The sequence below is a fragment of the Plectropomus leopardus genome, chromosome 19 (genome assembly GCF_026936395.1).
Source record: "Plectropomus leopardus strain MGB_pleo_1.0 chromosome 19, ASM2693639v1, whole genome shotgun sequence".
NCBI lineage: Eukaryota > Metazoa > Chordata > Actinopteri > Perciformes > Serranidae > Plectropomus > Plectropomus leopardus.
This window is the reverse complement of record NC_142194.1, coordinates 25,691,761-25,707,617: the sequence shown is the minus strand read 5'-3', so window position 1 is coordinate 25,707,617 and position 15,857 is coordinate 25,691,761. Positions and strand designations below refer to the sequence as shown.

At 38.5% G+C, this 15,857-nt stretch overlaps 1 protein-coding gene across 2 annotated transcripts in view; it reads left to right on the top strand.

The window, feature by feature from the left end:
- The window catches only part of gas7b (growth arrest-specific 7b), an 81,570-nt gene that overhangs the window by 30,946 nt on the left and 34,767 nt on the right, over window positions 1-15,857 (top strand). For both annotated transcript variants that reach the window (XM_042508462.2, XM_088069642.1), the window contains exons 3-6: window positions 5,067-5,144; window positions 8,014-8,102; window positions 10,545-10,598; window positions 15,177-15,266. In XM_042508462.2, coding sequence (XP_042364396.2) covers window positions 5,067-5,144; window positions 8,014-8,102; window positions 10,545-10,598; window positions 15,177-15,266 — 311 coding nt within the window. The remainder of the gene's footprint in view (window positions 1-5,066; window positions 5,145-8,013; window positions 8,103-10,544; window positions 10,599-15,176; window positions 15,267-15,857) is intronic.

Here is a 15,857-nt window from a genome sequence, read left to right as displayed (position 1 = left end):
TAGAATTTATCAGTTTAAACATGAAATATCTAGTCTTTGTACAGTTTTGAATTGATAAGAGGTTAAAAAGGATTTGCTAATCATTGCATCCTATTTTTACACATGTTTTACACAAAGTCCCACATTTTTGGGACTTGGGGTTGTATAAAAAGACATATTATGGGCAAAGTTGTAAGCTAGTGTGCAGGAAAATGTTTATTTAGGCAACAGCTCAGTTCCAGCAGAAAATGATTAATTAAACAAAGATGTTGTCATTTATTACTGTTGATTAATAAATGGGGCTTATAGAACTGTTTCATAAAAGCAATGTCATACTCCAGGACACTGCCGGTGTAAATATCTCACAATAGGTTAGCGTGAGCAACTGCAGACGCATACAGACAAGTAAATTCATCTGTAAACTATGGATCAAATAACAAATACTGTATAATTTAAAAGTAGCCTGTTGTCACAGTGAGAAAAATGAATCATTTATTGAAATAAAGAATTCTGATGCATTGAATCATGGCAGTCTTGAATGGAATTGTGAGGTGCCAAGAGATTCCCACCCCTGCTTTTAACCCGCATTGGTCTTGGTTTTGCTGGAAAAGTTTTTATTTCATATTTTACAATCCCAGTAAACTATTGAGCAAGTTATGCCGCATGGCTGGAGGTATAGTAATCTGCATGACTGATTTACACTTTCAAAATGTCATTGTGTTTTTCTTTCTCCTGGAACAGAACCCATACATCCTGGCTTCATTTCAGCTCTCTGTCCTGCAAATGTCAACATTTTTTAGTCTTGCATAATAAATGATGGTCCTTATTCTTAAATACCACTGATAATAAAATGCAGTCTGTCCTTGGCCTATAAGTGAGTGTCCAGCAGAGGTTTGTTTACATTGTATTTTAATGCCAGTGTCCTCTTAGCTGTCATTTAAATGCGTACACCAGCCTGCCTACTCAGATGCTTGTCATCTTGTCATTTATGCTAATTTTTTGGACATAGCTACAGTGAATTTTCTCCTTTTTTCCTTGTTTTAATGCTATGAGAAGTTATTCCTTGAGCACTTTTTTTCCTTTTTGGGAATCTACTGTATGTGATTGGCTGTTTTGACTGATAAAAACCAGAGACAGGAGGTAGCTAATGCATCAAGGCCAAGTGTCATATGGTTATGAATAAAATATATCAGTGTCAGAGCTAACTAGGGCATTTCTCCCTTTCCTCCGTTGAATCGGGGATGTCTCCCATCACTTGTGGCGTGGCTGGCGGACAGTAAGCCGACACCGGGATATTTTTGTTTATAGACCTGCTGTTGACTATTTTCATTCATATATTTGCTTACACACATCTGCTACAGTGCACCTACTGTCATCTGTTGTCAGCCGCTGAGCTGCTGCTGCACTCTGGCGAGTCTGAGCAACTGATGTATGCAGAGTGGATATGGAGTTATGACTGATTTTGGTGAATCAGAAAAGCATGAATTGATGATTTTAGTTTCCACAAAAGACCCTCATCTCTGTGCAGTCTGAATCATTGTGCGCTTCGTACTATGATTGATTTCACATTGTTCAGATTGGCCTGAAAAGGATGGATGAACTATTGAACAAATAGTGAATTAGGTAAATTGGGCTGAGTTGGGCATATATTGGCCAACCAAGACTAAGAAGGCAATTTAAAGTGATAGACAACTTTTTAGATTTCAGCTCGTCTGTGACAAGGCGGCTGATGAGAATCGCTCCTGCTGCATATGTATCACTGAACCTGGAGCTACGAATCTGGCAGGTGCCAAGTCTGATCTCTCACCTGGATAAAAACCTGTCTGAGGGAAATTATCAGCAATCTGCATTTCAAGAGCCAGTTGCCTAGAAACTCAACCTGTTCCACTCGAGTGTCAAACATCATAGTAAATATGTGGGATTTTACACCTCATAGTCAGTTGGAGAAAAAAAATATAAAAAATGTTTTTCATTTGACCAGGGCTGTACTGTATATAGATATAATAAAGTGTTTCCCAAAGAATTAGTGTGGGGTGGTGTGGGGGGGTGGAGGCATTTGTACAAAGGGACACAGAATGATACAAAGGGACACAAATGCATTTGTGTCCCTTTGTATCATTTTGTGTCACCTCTCTAAATTCTGAGGTTTTTGCGGGTCCATGAACGCAACCAACACAGGCGGAGCTCTTTCAAGCCTTTTTAAGTTTAGGGGATAATCGCGGGTATATAGAACCCATTTTAATTTAGATATCTTGAGGTGAGAGTTCAACGGACTCCTTTGAAATTGGCCATACTGGTTGTTTCCAAAATTTAGCCTAACTTTGGAGCTTTATTTAACATCCTGACCGCGAAGCTATACCAACATGGTTGTAACAAAATAACACTACCTTTGTGCTCGGTTAAAATAATGAGCGCACACCAGCTTCTTAAAAATGGTAATGTCTTCCTCCAATTATTTTTGTCAATTGGTCAGCGGGGCCATGGCGTCCCCTTACCCCCCGACTTGGGGGTGCCAATGTTTAAAGGCACCATTACAGTTAAATGATGTAATTTTTCTGAACTTACCAGACTTTTCTAACTGATCTATGTTTTGCCTTTACTCACTTAGTGATTATGTCTTCATTACTGATGATTATTGGATCCTTTGAAACCTTGCGTGACTTCTTCTTGTTCTGCTTTCAGAGTGGTGGTTTCTTTCAAAAAGATGGATAAAAGGCAATGAGCAACTTGGAAAGAAATGTTTCACATATTGCAAGAAATTAGTAGATTTAGAATTTAATTAACTAGGGTAAAATGTACAGGTAAAAAAAAAAGAAAGGTAGGAGAAATATTTTTTATAACTGTCATAATTACATATTTAAAATTATATAAAGGAATGATTGTAATTTCTTAAATTTTTGTTAGCCTTTTTTCCTTTTCTTTTGTCGTGTTAAAAACTAATGTTCTGGTAATTTTCTTTTTACTCATTTCTTGCTTTTTTGTCATTTTTTCTTCCATTGCTCATTGCCTTCTTTCCAGGATTTTGAAAGAAAACAAGCCACATTGCTCAGGTCTCAAAGGGTTAACAAGTATCATTGTTTACAGTAGTCAACCTTATAGTACCATTGCAATATCTTGGTGCCCAGCCCTCCATTTGACTGAAAAATATTTTAAGGGCATGTTAAAATAGGAATGGTATTGACAAGATAACTTAATTTGTCATTTCCACTGAGCTCTCTTGCTTTCAATCTGGCAAACTAGGTATTATCCATATGACAAATGTAATATAAATCATAAAAAATGGGATTTCCACTGCTATCCCTTTAGTGAGGCAGACCGCCACAATAAAAAACAATTTCCCTGTGGTAAGTAGATTATGTTGTATTTTTCTGCATTAATATCCTATATTTCTCACAGTATCGATCTGTTTATGGCAAGCTAATGGAGAGAAATCGAGGCATTAAGGGCCAGTGAGTAAAGGCTGTGTGCTGGCGTTGTACATCAAACGTGAAGGCACAGCCTCTCTCCGTCAGTCTGCTGCCAGTTATCCCCTCCATGCGTGTCATTTGAGCTGATGGGCTTGGCTCAGTTGTCTCCTTTGCTAAGCAGCGCCAAATAGAGCGGGGTCGGCCAAAAAGACCCAAATGAAATAAGAGCTCTTTACATGTCTGTGCCTCTTCTCTCTATGCTGATAGTAAAGGGCTAATTTAGCTCAGTGCTGTGGTGAGAACAGACACAGGGGAGTTCAAATCAAAAAGAGTCCTTCCATATTAGGGTTTTTGTCTGTCATGCTTTTTGTTTTCCCGTTCTCTGGTATATTTACCCTCAGAAGTCAAATGGGGACAGATGTTCAAGTATCAGAGCCTCTGTGGTCTCAGTTAAACTTTACAAAGCTATGTAGTTGTTTAATTTAGTCGGCATTACTCTAAAAGACAATAGATGATTGATAAAAGACTCCAATTCTATCCAGAGACACTTAAAACGACTGTGGTGAAAGTGTTGTACAAAACAATCTTTCCAATCTCGAAGCTACTCTTCAGCCAATGAATAGTAATTCCAAATTTAAGGCTTGCTGCCGCGGGATTGCTGTCAGTTCTTGTCATGATGTTATAAAAGTAATTATTGGTAGATATTAAAGCCACAAAATCCAAGTTTGAGCAAACTTGACCCAGCAAGCAAGAATGTGACTGCCAAAAGTGACTCTCATTGGCAGAGACAATTGTCAATCAAGTTAACATGTCCCAATATTTTTCCATAAGACAAAGTGAATTGAACATTGCATTTCTCAAATTCTGACTTTGTACTGTTATGTGTTAATTATCTCTTGTTACAGCAGGGTTTCCCCAGAATGTTCAATTTATTTGTGGCAGCCCACCACAATTAAAACATCTGCTGCCACATATAGCTTTACTATTTTTGGTGCTGGACTGTTCATCAGGAGCTCTGTAGTGCAGGGTGTACTCTGGGCACAGATGGAGCAGTAGAACTTTTTTTTTTAAATATACCATTTTTTTTTTTTTTTTTTGCAATGTATGGAGCATTTCTTACCAAGTAGCTCATTGCCTTTTTCTCATTTTTGAAAGAAATTGCACCAATTTGCTCAGGATTCAGGGGTTTAAATACCTGTGAAAGGCATCTGAAAGCAGCATAAGAAAAGCGATGGTACTCCAGTTTTGAAGGATTAAAAATCCAATTCTTACAAAGCTATGTATCTAGCTACACAGGAAAAATAGCCACAAAAATGTACACAGGCATGGCAGAGATTTACACAGCTGCACAGGTTTTTGTTAGTTGACTCGCAGAAATAACAGCTCTAATATTGACATATTTCTGATTGTTGCAACAAATGTTAAATACAATTCTCCTGGAGACTGCTGCCACTTCTGTATCAACAAAAAGTAACATCAGCAACTGATTAGTGGGTATAAAATAGAAAATAGACCCTACTTCAAAACATGAACTGCTGACTGCCAAGTTTGCACCCGTGGATGGAATCACTTCTTCTTATTGTTCCCCTAATAGAGCTAATAGTTTCAACACTGAGCAAAGTGACTAAAAAAATATGACAGCTGGTACCACTCTTCTAATGCTTTTTTGTCCCCCCTTAGAGACGACATGGGAGAGACCATCCAGTGCACCTGGGACCCCCAAGACTGCCCTCCGACACAAGAACTCCCTGCCAACAGGTAACACAATTCTCCATTTGAACTCTATCACTTCAGATTCCTTAAGTTTGAATGCCCTGAGGCTGCAAATTCTCCTAAAATTCCATAGTGGCACAAAGCACCAACTCATGCACGCCAAACACGCACACGCAGACACTTCCTGTGGTTAATTTTATCTGTAGCCTCAACTGCACAACTAAGGCCTCCTCTGTCTGACTGTTGGCCCTCCTCTAAAGGCAGATAAACAGAAAGAGCCAGTAAGGTTTGTGTGATGTTTCCTACTCTGAGAGGTGCTCAAAGGCTGGGAGCAGCCCTCGTTAATGTCCATCTTTTCCATCACAGTCAAACAGTTTCGCCTCAGTCCAAAACAGCAAAAATGTGTACATGCGCAAACCCAGCTCAGTCGCCACAAGAAAATGTTGGCAATATACTCAAGCCACAAATATGTTGCATTTACATTAACGTTTCCAACGTGATGTAGTGTATAGCTGACTTTGTCATATGAGTTGATAGGGGACACTGGATGGTGTGACACTTACCAAGCTGCAGACTACTGTTCAAGACCAACAAACATCAAAACCAATGGTTTTAAACATTGTTTTCCAGCTGCTTTTTTGTCACTAAACATGTTTGATTTTTTTTTTTTACTGAAACACAACCACATTTCCTACAAAAAGAGTGCCATAAAAAGTGGTTGTTTTTTACAGAGACATTGACTTCTTCTCCAGCCATGATTGAGCCATGAGAAGCATTTTTCCCTGAGACCTCGTTTTTCTGCAAGGATAGTGCCACAAAAAGCGGTTGTGTTTTTTGACAGATTTTGCTGTATCACTTGTGATTGTGCCACCAACAGTAATTTTATTTTTAATTTTTAAAATTTCTTTTTTTTTTACCAAGAAATTGACACCTTCTCCAGCCATGATTGTGCCACAGAAAATATTATTTTTTACTGAGACATTTGTTTCCTGCAAAAATAGTGCCACAGAAAGCGGTTGTCTCTACTGCAACATTGCTGCGCCACCTGCAGTGATAGTGCCCCAAAGAGCACTGTTTTTTACAGAAACATAGATCCCTTCTTGAGCCATGATTGTGCCACCAAAACTGGGTATTTTAAGCCAAAACATGACAAGTGTTGTTGAAACAAATCTACATAAAGACATACAAAAGTAATGTATTGGTGGTTTGCAGAAACTTATAATGCCTACATTTTCTCTGGTGACTGGGTTGCATGAACCAGTGTAGAGATTAGTTGTTCCTAAAACGCCCACTAATTGGTAGTTTATTGAATCAAAAAACAAAACTTACGTTTGCTCACTAATGTGTGACCTGATTACTTTGGAGGGTAAAAGAGGAAGCTAATATGGGACATGACTGCAATATATGATCAAATATTTGGGCCAATAACTGTTTAAAATGATTTCGATGTTGAAAAGATTCAATCTCATAAAGATCATACAATTTACCTAAAATTGCAAAACATAGAGCTACTAATGTCACTTTGTTCTCCTCTCTCTTCTATGGCTCTTTGCCTCTCACAAACACACAAACAAATCAGGGTTTTTGCAGAGCTCCATATTGTGATTATTTAGTCACATTTTGCGACCATAGAGCACCAGTTTGACTTGCAAATACTATTAATATAGAACTGGAAAGCTGATAGTTTGTTTCCAGCTTACAGAGAATAAATCATCACATTTAAGAGCATTGTGATAACAGTTTCGTTAATGTGTGGTAGTGGCGGTAGTATGAGCAAAATCCGAGAAATGTCCTAAAATCCTAGAAGATTTCTTCAAATCCTAAATATTCCAAAATCCACAAAACATCCTAAAATTTGATGAATGGCTTTAAATCCAAGAAATGTCCTAAAATCCTTAATTCCCTAAAGTCCTAGAAAGGTCCCGAAATCCCAGAAACATATTGTATATGGGGCTGCTGGGACTGGCTCCTGGCCTCTTGTCATTTTGCAAAAGTGGCCCCCAAGCAAAGCAAGTGCAGTATCCCTGACTATATCCTTTGCTCTAAAGCTCTAATAATGATGCAGATGGGTTTACTTTGGATTTTTCTGAAAGCCCGGAGCGTCTAATACAGATGACAGAAGACAGACTGGAAGCTGTTCTCAGCACAGCAAAAACATCACCACTGTCTTCAAAATAAAAGCACTATGGGTTTGGCTTTGATTTATTTAATTACACAATACTTACTAACCCTCACTACAACAGTCCTTTATTTAACCATATACTTTACTTAAATTATTATAACTGTTTTTTTAATTAAACTCTATTTTAACAGTTGTTTATGAAACTTTATTTTATGGCAGTAGACACTTTATTTGTTACTGTTGTTTATTTATAAATTTTGTTTTTTAGCAGTGTACAATAGTTTAGAAGAGATTTCAAAATATCAAGAAATATACTGTGTATCGTGATAAACCCTAAAAGTATTTTGTTATTATTTTAAAACCATGTCGCCATGCCCTAATTCTAGGGAGTTGCTTTCAGTTGACATATACTGAGAACTTTTTATACAACAATTTACTGTTTACAAAACATAGTCATTTACACATTCTTGCATTAATGCTAAAAAGCTAAGCTTTAATCCAAACAATTTCAGTGGTGCAACACAATCTTTTAAGTTTGAAACTAGCTAGCTCTCACAGGATTGGGTGCGTGATTGACTGAGGGATTGCTAGCATAACCTGATCCAAATCCAGATCCAGATCTCTGTTTTTGAATATCTGTGCACATATATGGAGCTACTAAAAACAGGACAGATCAGCACTGGCTTGGTTTGACTCATAAAGTTTACGGCCCATCTGTAGACACCAAAGAACTAATGAAATCTCTCTCTCTCTCTCTCAGTCTTGATCTCTCTCTCTTTCATTTCTCCCCAGTGAATGGATTTCACTCAGGTGGTAGCCCCTTGCATCATGTGGAGTATTCACACAACAGTCTGGTTCGGAAGAGCAGTACAGAGCAACAGGTAAAGCTGTCTGACTTGTTGTTTCTATTCCTTGAGAGCATGTTACACACCAGCCGCAGTCTAAAACATCTGTGGAGTGAGCAGACTCTGGTTGACCCTCATAATATTTCACTTTTTAATCCCCATTTCTCATGCACAGAACACGTTCTTTGAATTTTAACAAACTTAGATTACCCCCAATCTTGTCTCAAACCCAAGAATGCAAAGCGAGAACCTTTGTTCTTGGGGTGAACAGTGTTGCTATTTGTTCTCAGAAGAATTAACTTGCAACAAACTCTGCTGACATTTGGAGGCGATGTCTTCTTGCTTGTATTGTACAAAAATCCCAGAACAGAGGCTGCCTGCAGTGCTCCAAAATAACAGCCAGGCCATATCACCCAAAATAATGGATGTTGTGCAAAAGCCTTCACGAAGCTTAGGTAATTACTCCACATCAGTAAACTTGTGTAAATGTGATGCATGTCTGTCTGTAATGATAAAGCAACAACAGTCACCTTTCCTCCCTCACTCCCTGTCAGTCCGTCCGTCTGTCTGTCCCATTCTCATAAATGTGATACTGTATCTCAAGAACACTATGAGGGAAATCTTTTCAAAATCAAATTTGGCAGCAGTGTCAACTTGGGCTTAGTAATAAACTAATCAGATTTCCCAAAAAAGCTTTACCTGACATGACATATTTTCGCACTAATATCTATTGTAATATAATGATGAAGTTATAACTTTTTATATCACAAAGGTCAACTTCACAGTGATAACATAATGAGAGAATAAATGAGAATTGTAAAGATCCTAGAAAATCCTAGAAAATTTCTTAAAATGTCAGAAAATCCTAAAAACGTCTGTAAATCTGTGAAATGTTCTAAACTACCTAGAGATGTTCTAGAATTCTAAACATTTCCTTAAAATCCTGAACATCCCAAAATCCTAGAAACACCCCAAAATTGTAGAAATGTCTTAAAATCCTCGAAACGTTATAGAAACGTTCTAAAATCTGAGAACTGTCCTAAAATCCAAGAAATGTCCTAAAATCCTATAAAATTTCTTAACATCCTTAATGCTCTAAATTCTAGAACAGTCCGAAAATCCAAGAACCGTCCTAAAATCTGAGAAATGTCCTAAGAATCCTAGAAATGTCCTAAAATTGTAGAAATGTCCTGAAAGCCGAGAAAATTCATCAAAATCTTAAATGTCCCAAAATCCTAGAAATGCCCTAAAATCCTAAAAACCCCTTAAGTCCAAGAAATTTCCTAAAATCGTAGAAATGTCCTAAAATCATAGAAATGGCCCTAAACTCTGAGACACATCCTAAAATCCTAAATGCCCTGAAGTCCTACAAATACCCTGAAATCCTAACATGTATGGGCCTGCAGCGACTGGCCTCAGGGCCAGTGAGTAAAGGCTGTGTGGCCCCAAAGCAAGTTGAGTATCCTTGACTATGTTTTTTTGTTCTGAAGCTCTAATAATGACAGAGATGGGTTCGCATTGGATTTTTCTGAAAGCTTGGGACGTCTGCTACAGATGCCAAACGGCATCATTATAGTGACGTGAGGGACCCTGCCCAAGCAGTGTATTTTGACACCCTCGAAATGAGACCCAGCTGCTCTGTTTTCCCTTTTCATAACACATATAGTCACTTTATCCATTGTACATAAAAAAAGGTCTGTTTTGCTCAGCTTTAGCATCTTTACAGTCATAAAAATCAATCCCAGATAACACAATGACGCAGTTTTTCCACATGTCAGATCTCTCTCTGCGTCTCTCATTATAATAGAGGGGCTGATGGCATTTAGAGCGGATAAATCCCTCCTACAGTATCTGCTCCCCTGATCGTAATTAACCAGGCAGTCAGGGTGCAGTTATACAGGATCCACCCACCACTTATTCACTCTGTCTCCACACTTCTCTGCTGCATCTTGCACACGCACACACATACACACACACACAAGATCATTCAGAGAGCATAAACACACTTTAGCCACTAAAGATTCAAGGTCCTTTTCTCTTTTTTATGAGAATGTGTAGAACAACTGACTTTTTGTCTTTACATTTATTTATTTTTCCTGATTTCTGTCCCCTCCATGCACTCTCACTTTGTGGGTTCACTCAGAACACCGTTCACAGCTCAAGTGTTAAAAATCCCACACACGTGCATCCACACACAAAGAGAGAGAACCATGCTTTGCTTTGCTCTGCAGAACTATCGTCCCTACTCTGCACAGCAACACACACACACACACACACACACACAAACACACATACATACACACCAGCAGCAGCAGCAGCAGCAGCAGCAGCAGAGAGAGCACCAGACAGACGCTAACAGCGCTCGCCAGGAAAACAACTGTGTCTGTGTGCGTGCGAGTGACAGTGTGTGTATGTCGAGCGGTCATGTCTGACACAGAAGACGGAGGTTTTGACGGAGCGTCCTTCTTCTCTCCGCAGAGCCCGGGATCAACGTCGCCCACCAGGAAACAGAACAAGGAGACCACGGTCACGGTAAGTGGGGCAACTAACAGAACTCCGAACTAAACATGAACTCACCCTGCCTCTCTACAGTAGCCCTGAAGGATCAGATTTGATACTAGCAGATGAGAACTTCAGCATTTAGAGTTTGAAAGGGAAAATGAAATTTCCAGGAGTTCAGATTGCCTAGGTGGATTTTTTTTTTTGCTGCATCAGTGCTGAGCATAAAATAGCACAAATTCATACATTGGGACACTGTACAAACTATAAATTGATTATATGACAGCTGCAAATGAGTTTGATTTCCTATTCAGTCTTGCTCTCTATCTATTTCCTCTCCATTCACTCCTGTTAGAAGTGTTTTAGCTTGTTTCCTGTTGCTAGTGTACAGATATACAGTGACATCATCCTATTCAGCATCCAGATGATTTCTGCTCTGTGTCAGGTTGTCGCATCCTGTTGGGCCTTGCGCTTGGTAAATAGCAGAGGTAGGGGGTGGAGGGAAGCTTGTCTCGGCTTCCATAGCAACCAGTGTGTTGCCATTAATAAGCAGATGGATATAACAGGAAGCATGAGAAAGAGAGGTGAGGAGAGCTACTCCAATTTATCTGATACTCTTACTGTATGCTAAAGGGCAAGACTTGAGAATTAATGTTACATTTCTGCAAACCAAGTATACCTTACATTTGTAAGACAGTACCATGTGGTTCAGTTTAGACAACAAAACCCACTTAGGTGGCTGTGGCTTGGGAGGTATAACTAGTTGTCCACTAATTGGAGGATTGACAAATTTCCACAACAAGGCAATGCAAAGTGCTCAAAGTAAAACAATAAAAGCATCAACACGCGCAAAATAATCACACTATCCAATGATATAAAGTAATAAAATGCAATGGAAAAACTACAGAATCAAAATAAAAACAAGCCAAAAAATTACTTACGGGTGTAAAATACAAAAACAAAAGTTACAGTGCATTGTAAGAAATTAGTGAATATTTAATTTGATAAAAGTCAGTCACAAAGAGAAAAGTCTTCAGCCTTAATTTAAAATAACCGAAATTGTAGCAGGAGTGTTCTTCTCTTTGTTTCAGATGTGTGGTGCTTGAAAACGAAACTCTGCTTCCACATGTTTAGTTTTGACTCTGGGGACACAAAGAAGACCTTTCTCAGAAGATGTGAGAGGTCTGGATGGTTCATACTGTAGCAGAAAGTCAGAAATGTACTTGGGCTCCCAACCATTCAGTGCTTTAAAAACACACAGTAGTGTTTTGATAATGATTCTGTGACTGACAGAAAGCCAGTGTAAAGACCTAAGAACTGGAGAGATATGATCCACAGCGTTCTGAATCAGCTGCAGTTGTCTGATTGATTTTTTTTAGTGAGACCTCTTAAGACACCTTTAAAGCAGTCAAGTCAACTGAAGATAAATGCACGGACAAGGTTTTCCAAATCCTGCTGACACATAAGTCCTCTTATTCTTGATATGTTCTGGAGGTGATAGTTAGCTGACTTTGTAGATGTCTCAATGTGGCTATGAAATTCAACATTATTGGCTTGGTCTATAGTTTTCAACGTTGCCAGTTGAAGCTAAGCGCTGACTTTTTTCCAAAAACAATACCTTCAGATATGATTTTAATTTAAGAGAATTGCAGCACATCCAATGGTTTATTTAATTTAGTGCTCTCAGTCGGAGCTTGCATTGGACCATAGTCCCCTGGTCCCCCTAAATATGGTTTTGTAAATTTGAGTGTCGTCTGCAAATTTTGTTGTTTTCTATCCTATCATTTGGGCCAGTGGAAACATGTCAATGTTAAACACACAAGGCCCCAATATGGAGCCTTGGGGAACTGCATTTAATTCTTGTCCGCTCAGACGTATAATTACCTATAGACACAAAGTAGTCCGTGTTGTTTAGTGGACGTACCCTTTGGCAAGATACTGAATCCCAAATTGTTCCCAATGGCTGTTCCATCTGAGTGAGTGTGTGTAAGCTGAATAGCAGCAGTATCAAAACCCAAAGCTTGGCAGGCCTGACATGCCTTGTTGGGAGAGTTAGGCTCAGATTGGACAGATAGTGCATTTAAGGTTACAGAACATCATAAAAGCAAGTGCTGAAAGCCAACTCAATCGCCAGAACAAATGCTGGCATTGTACATTTCTGCAAACTACTTTTTTAAAATATTTTGTGGGTATGTTGATACTTTCTTTAATATAATTTCACTCCTTAACTTTATGTTGTGACAGTGCTGTGGTTAATGTGTAGAAGACACAAAAAATGTTTAGAGTTAGGAAAAAATCATATTTGGGCATAAAGTACCCGGTTTGGTCCCTACGCATGCATCTGGAAATGTCCTGAACTCATGTTTTAGAAATACCTGCTTTTGCTGCTACAAACGGATCTGAATACCTTGATATGTCAAAAACTCTTGTTAAAAACCTCCCGCCTTTGACGTTACAAACACACCTGGGATCAAACTCTGTGTAAAAAATGCCTTCTTTTGTCACTACAAATACAGCTGGAAATGTCTCAAACTTTTGATAGACTTCTGTCACAAAACACCCATTTTTGTTGCTATGTACACGGCTGGAAATGTCCCAAACTCTTCTAAAAAACTGACTTTTGTTGCTACAGACTCACCCTGGACATATCTCAAACTGTTGTTGAACAGTATCCATTTTTATCGCTACAAACATGTCTCGAAATATTGTAAAACCTTGCTCAATAGTCCCAACCTCTAATGCTACAAACACAAGTGGAAATGTCCCAACATCTCGTTGGGACATTTCCACTTGTGACGCTTTGTGATAAAAACACACCTTGAAATATCCTAAACTTTTAAAATAAATACCTCCTATGGTCGTTACAAACACACCTGAACATGTTACGAACTCTTTAAAAAAAGCCACTTTTGGAGCCACATACAGGCCTGGATATGTCAAAAACTCATTTAAAAAACAAAAACAAAACACTTTTGTGTATATATATGTATATGTATATATATTATATATATATATATATATATATATATATATATATATATATATATATATATATATATATATATATATATATATATATTACAATATATATAATTTTGTAAGCAATTTTACTTTCTCCTTTTGTTTTTTTGTTGGATTTTCTTGTACTTTCAATAGATTTCTTGGTTATCTCTGGGTCTTTTCTTCTTTTTTGCTCATTACCTTCTTCCCATGTTTTTGTATTTAAAAAAGGCAAGGTTTCAAAATGTTAAATAAATAATTTAATTGAGACTGTAAGAAGTAGCTTTGCCCCCATCTTAACCAGAGGAAGCAAGGGTCACTTTAAAGCCCCTCTAACCGTCAACCTCTGAACTCATCAGAGATTATATAGGAGCAATTTACAAGCTTCATAAACCAGAATAAAGCTGCATTTTTTTTCTTTTTTCTTATTCCTCCTGCATTTCAGTCTAAATATTGGCTCTGGAAAAGTCATCAGCAGAATCATATTTGTTGATCTGCTTTGAAAGGCGAAGCTCTGACATTAGATGAGGGTGCCACTGAAGTTTTTTAAAATAGAAACAGTGAATCCTCGCTGCAGGCTCTTTACCTCCTGAGGTTAATAGGAATGAATGTGGGAGAAGATAAAGCTCCTTTTGTTTGCCCTGAAGTCTGTAGCTAAACCTGGCGTCTGTTTATATCTTTATTATGAGGACATGGCTTTTCATTTATTTTCATTCTGAGACCTGTGGTTTCTTCCCTTTCCTTTTGTTTCCTTCTTTTCTTTCTTCTTTCCTTGTTGTGAAAAACTCAGTTGGCAGCTGAAGAAACTGCAGAGCAGGTTTTGCATTTTCACGGGAGTTTTTGTTCTGCTAAACGTGGAAGTGATGACTTGTCAAACCCTAACCTTGTGCATTTATATCCAAAGCAGCTGTAATTTCAGAGAGTTGTATTATCCTGCAAATGCATTTCATAAAACGGAGCAGTTAGAAGTGATTGTCTTCTAGCTTCCCCACCAAGCTGGAGGCTTAAATGAAAGGAACAATATAAAAGCACTGCACCAAGCCCCTGAGCACAAAGTACTAGAGTGACATGCACAATCCTATTGAGTGTAACCCTGGAGCAGAACGGAGCCGCTCACAGCAGGGCGTCCTGCAGCCAACACAACCAACGCCGCTGCTGCTGGGAGAGCGAGTACACAATTAGCTGCACCGAGATAATTAAAGGCAGTCTTTGAGAATCCATTTCGCTGATTGCTGTGGGCCAAAAAGTAGAAGTTCAGAGTGTTGTGCTAAAGAGCAGAACCATAAATCCCAAAAAGGCAGAGACCCACAGAGGCTCTACATTGATAGTAGTGTCCCTGAGGATGCAGCGAATAGAGGAAAGTGAATCAACAATGCTGGGTCGATTGGAAGTGTCTTTTTTACTTTGGTGTGTTCTCAGAGCTGCCCATATGAGAGTGTTGCCAAAGCAACAGAGTGCAGGCTACCTTTAATGCCAGAGCAGAAATCTGTGTGCGTGTGTCTCTCTAAACTGTCAACACATGCAACACTAATAGTGCTGCTGCACAGTGCACTAGCATTAAAGCAAAGTTGTCTGTCATGATGCTAAAATATGATGTTCTCCCTTTCTCAGATTAACTGTGTGACGTTCCCGACGCCTGCATGCATGCCGGAGCAACAGCTGCTGAAACCAACCGAATGGAGCTACTGTGACTACTTTTGGGTAAATTGACACTAACATTTAAGAGAGAACACATTTGTTATCGACTTCCCGTAAGCGAAAGCTGGCTGCAGTTTTTAATACTTTGATTAATTAATTATTCATTGGATTTAATTTTTTTAATTTTTTTTTTATTTCCAAGATTTTCTTAAAAAACAAAAAAACTTATTCCCTGTCTTCTTGTGCAATGCTCTTTCAAACAACTTGCAAATCAAAACAAAGCTGTGTATTCTCCATCAAGAATTAGTCCAGACAAGGCTCCTACAATAAAAAATAAAATTAATTTAATAGGCATTTGGGATGCAGCCATGCACTGAGAGCAAAAGGGGAATGCCGCCAATTTATATTTGATCAGATATTGTCTCTGACTAATGGCAGGAATACTCCAAAAACTCCACAAGTTTACATTAAACTCAGGTGACCATATGTGACAACTAGCTTGAGACTGTGACAATTTCAGACGAACGGCTGCTCGTCACCCTCCCATTTTTTCAGAAGAAACCAAGCCAATTTGCTCAGGTTTCAAAGGGTTAAAAAGTTGCATCACAGCACTTCACTAGGGGCTAAAATTTAGGATGTCAAAAGTCTCACTTT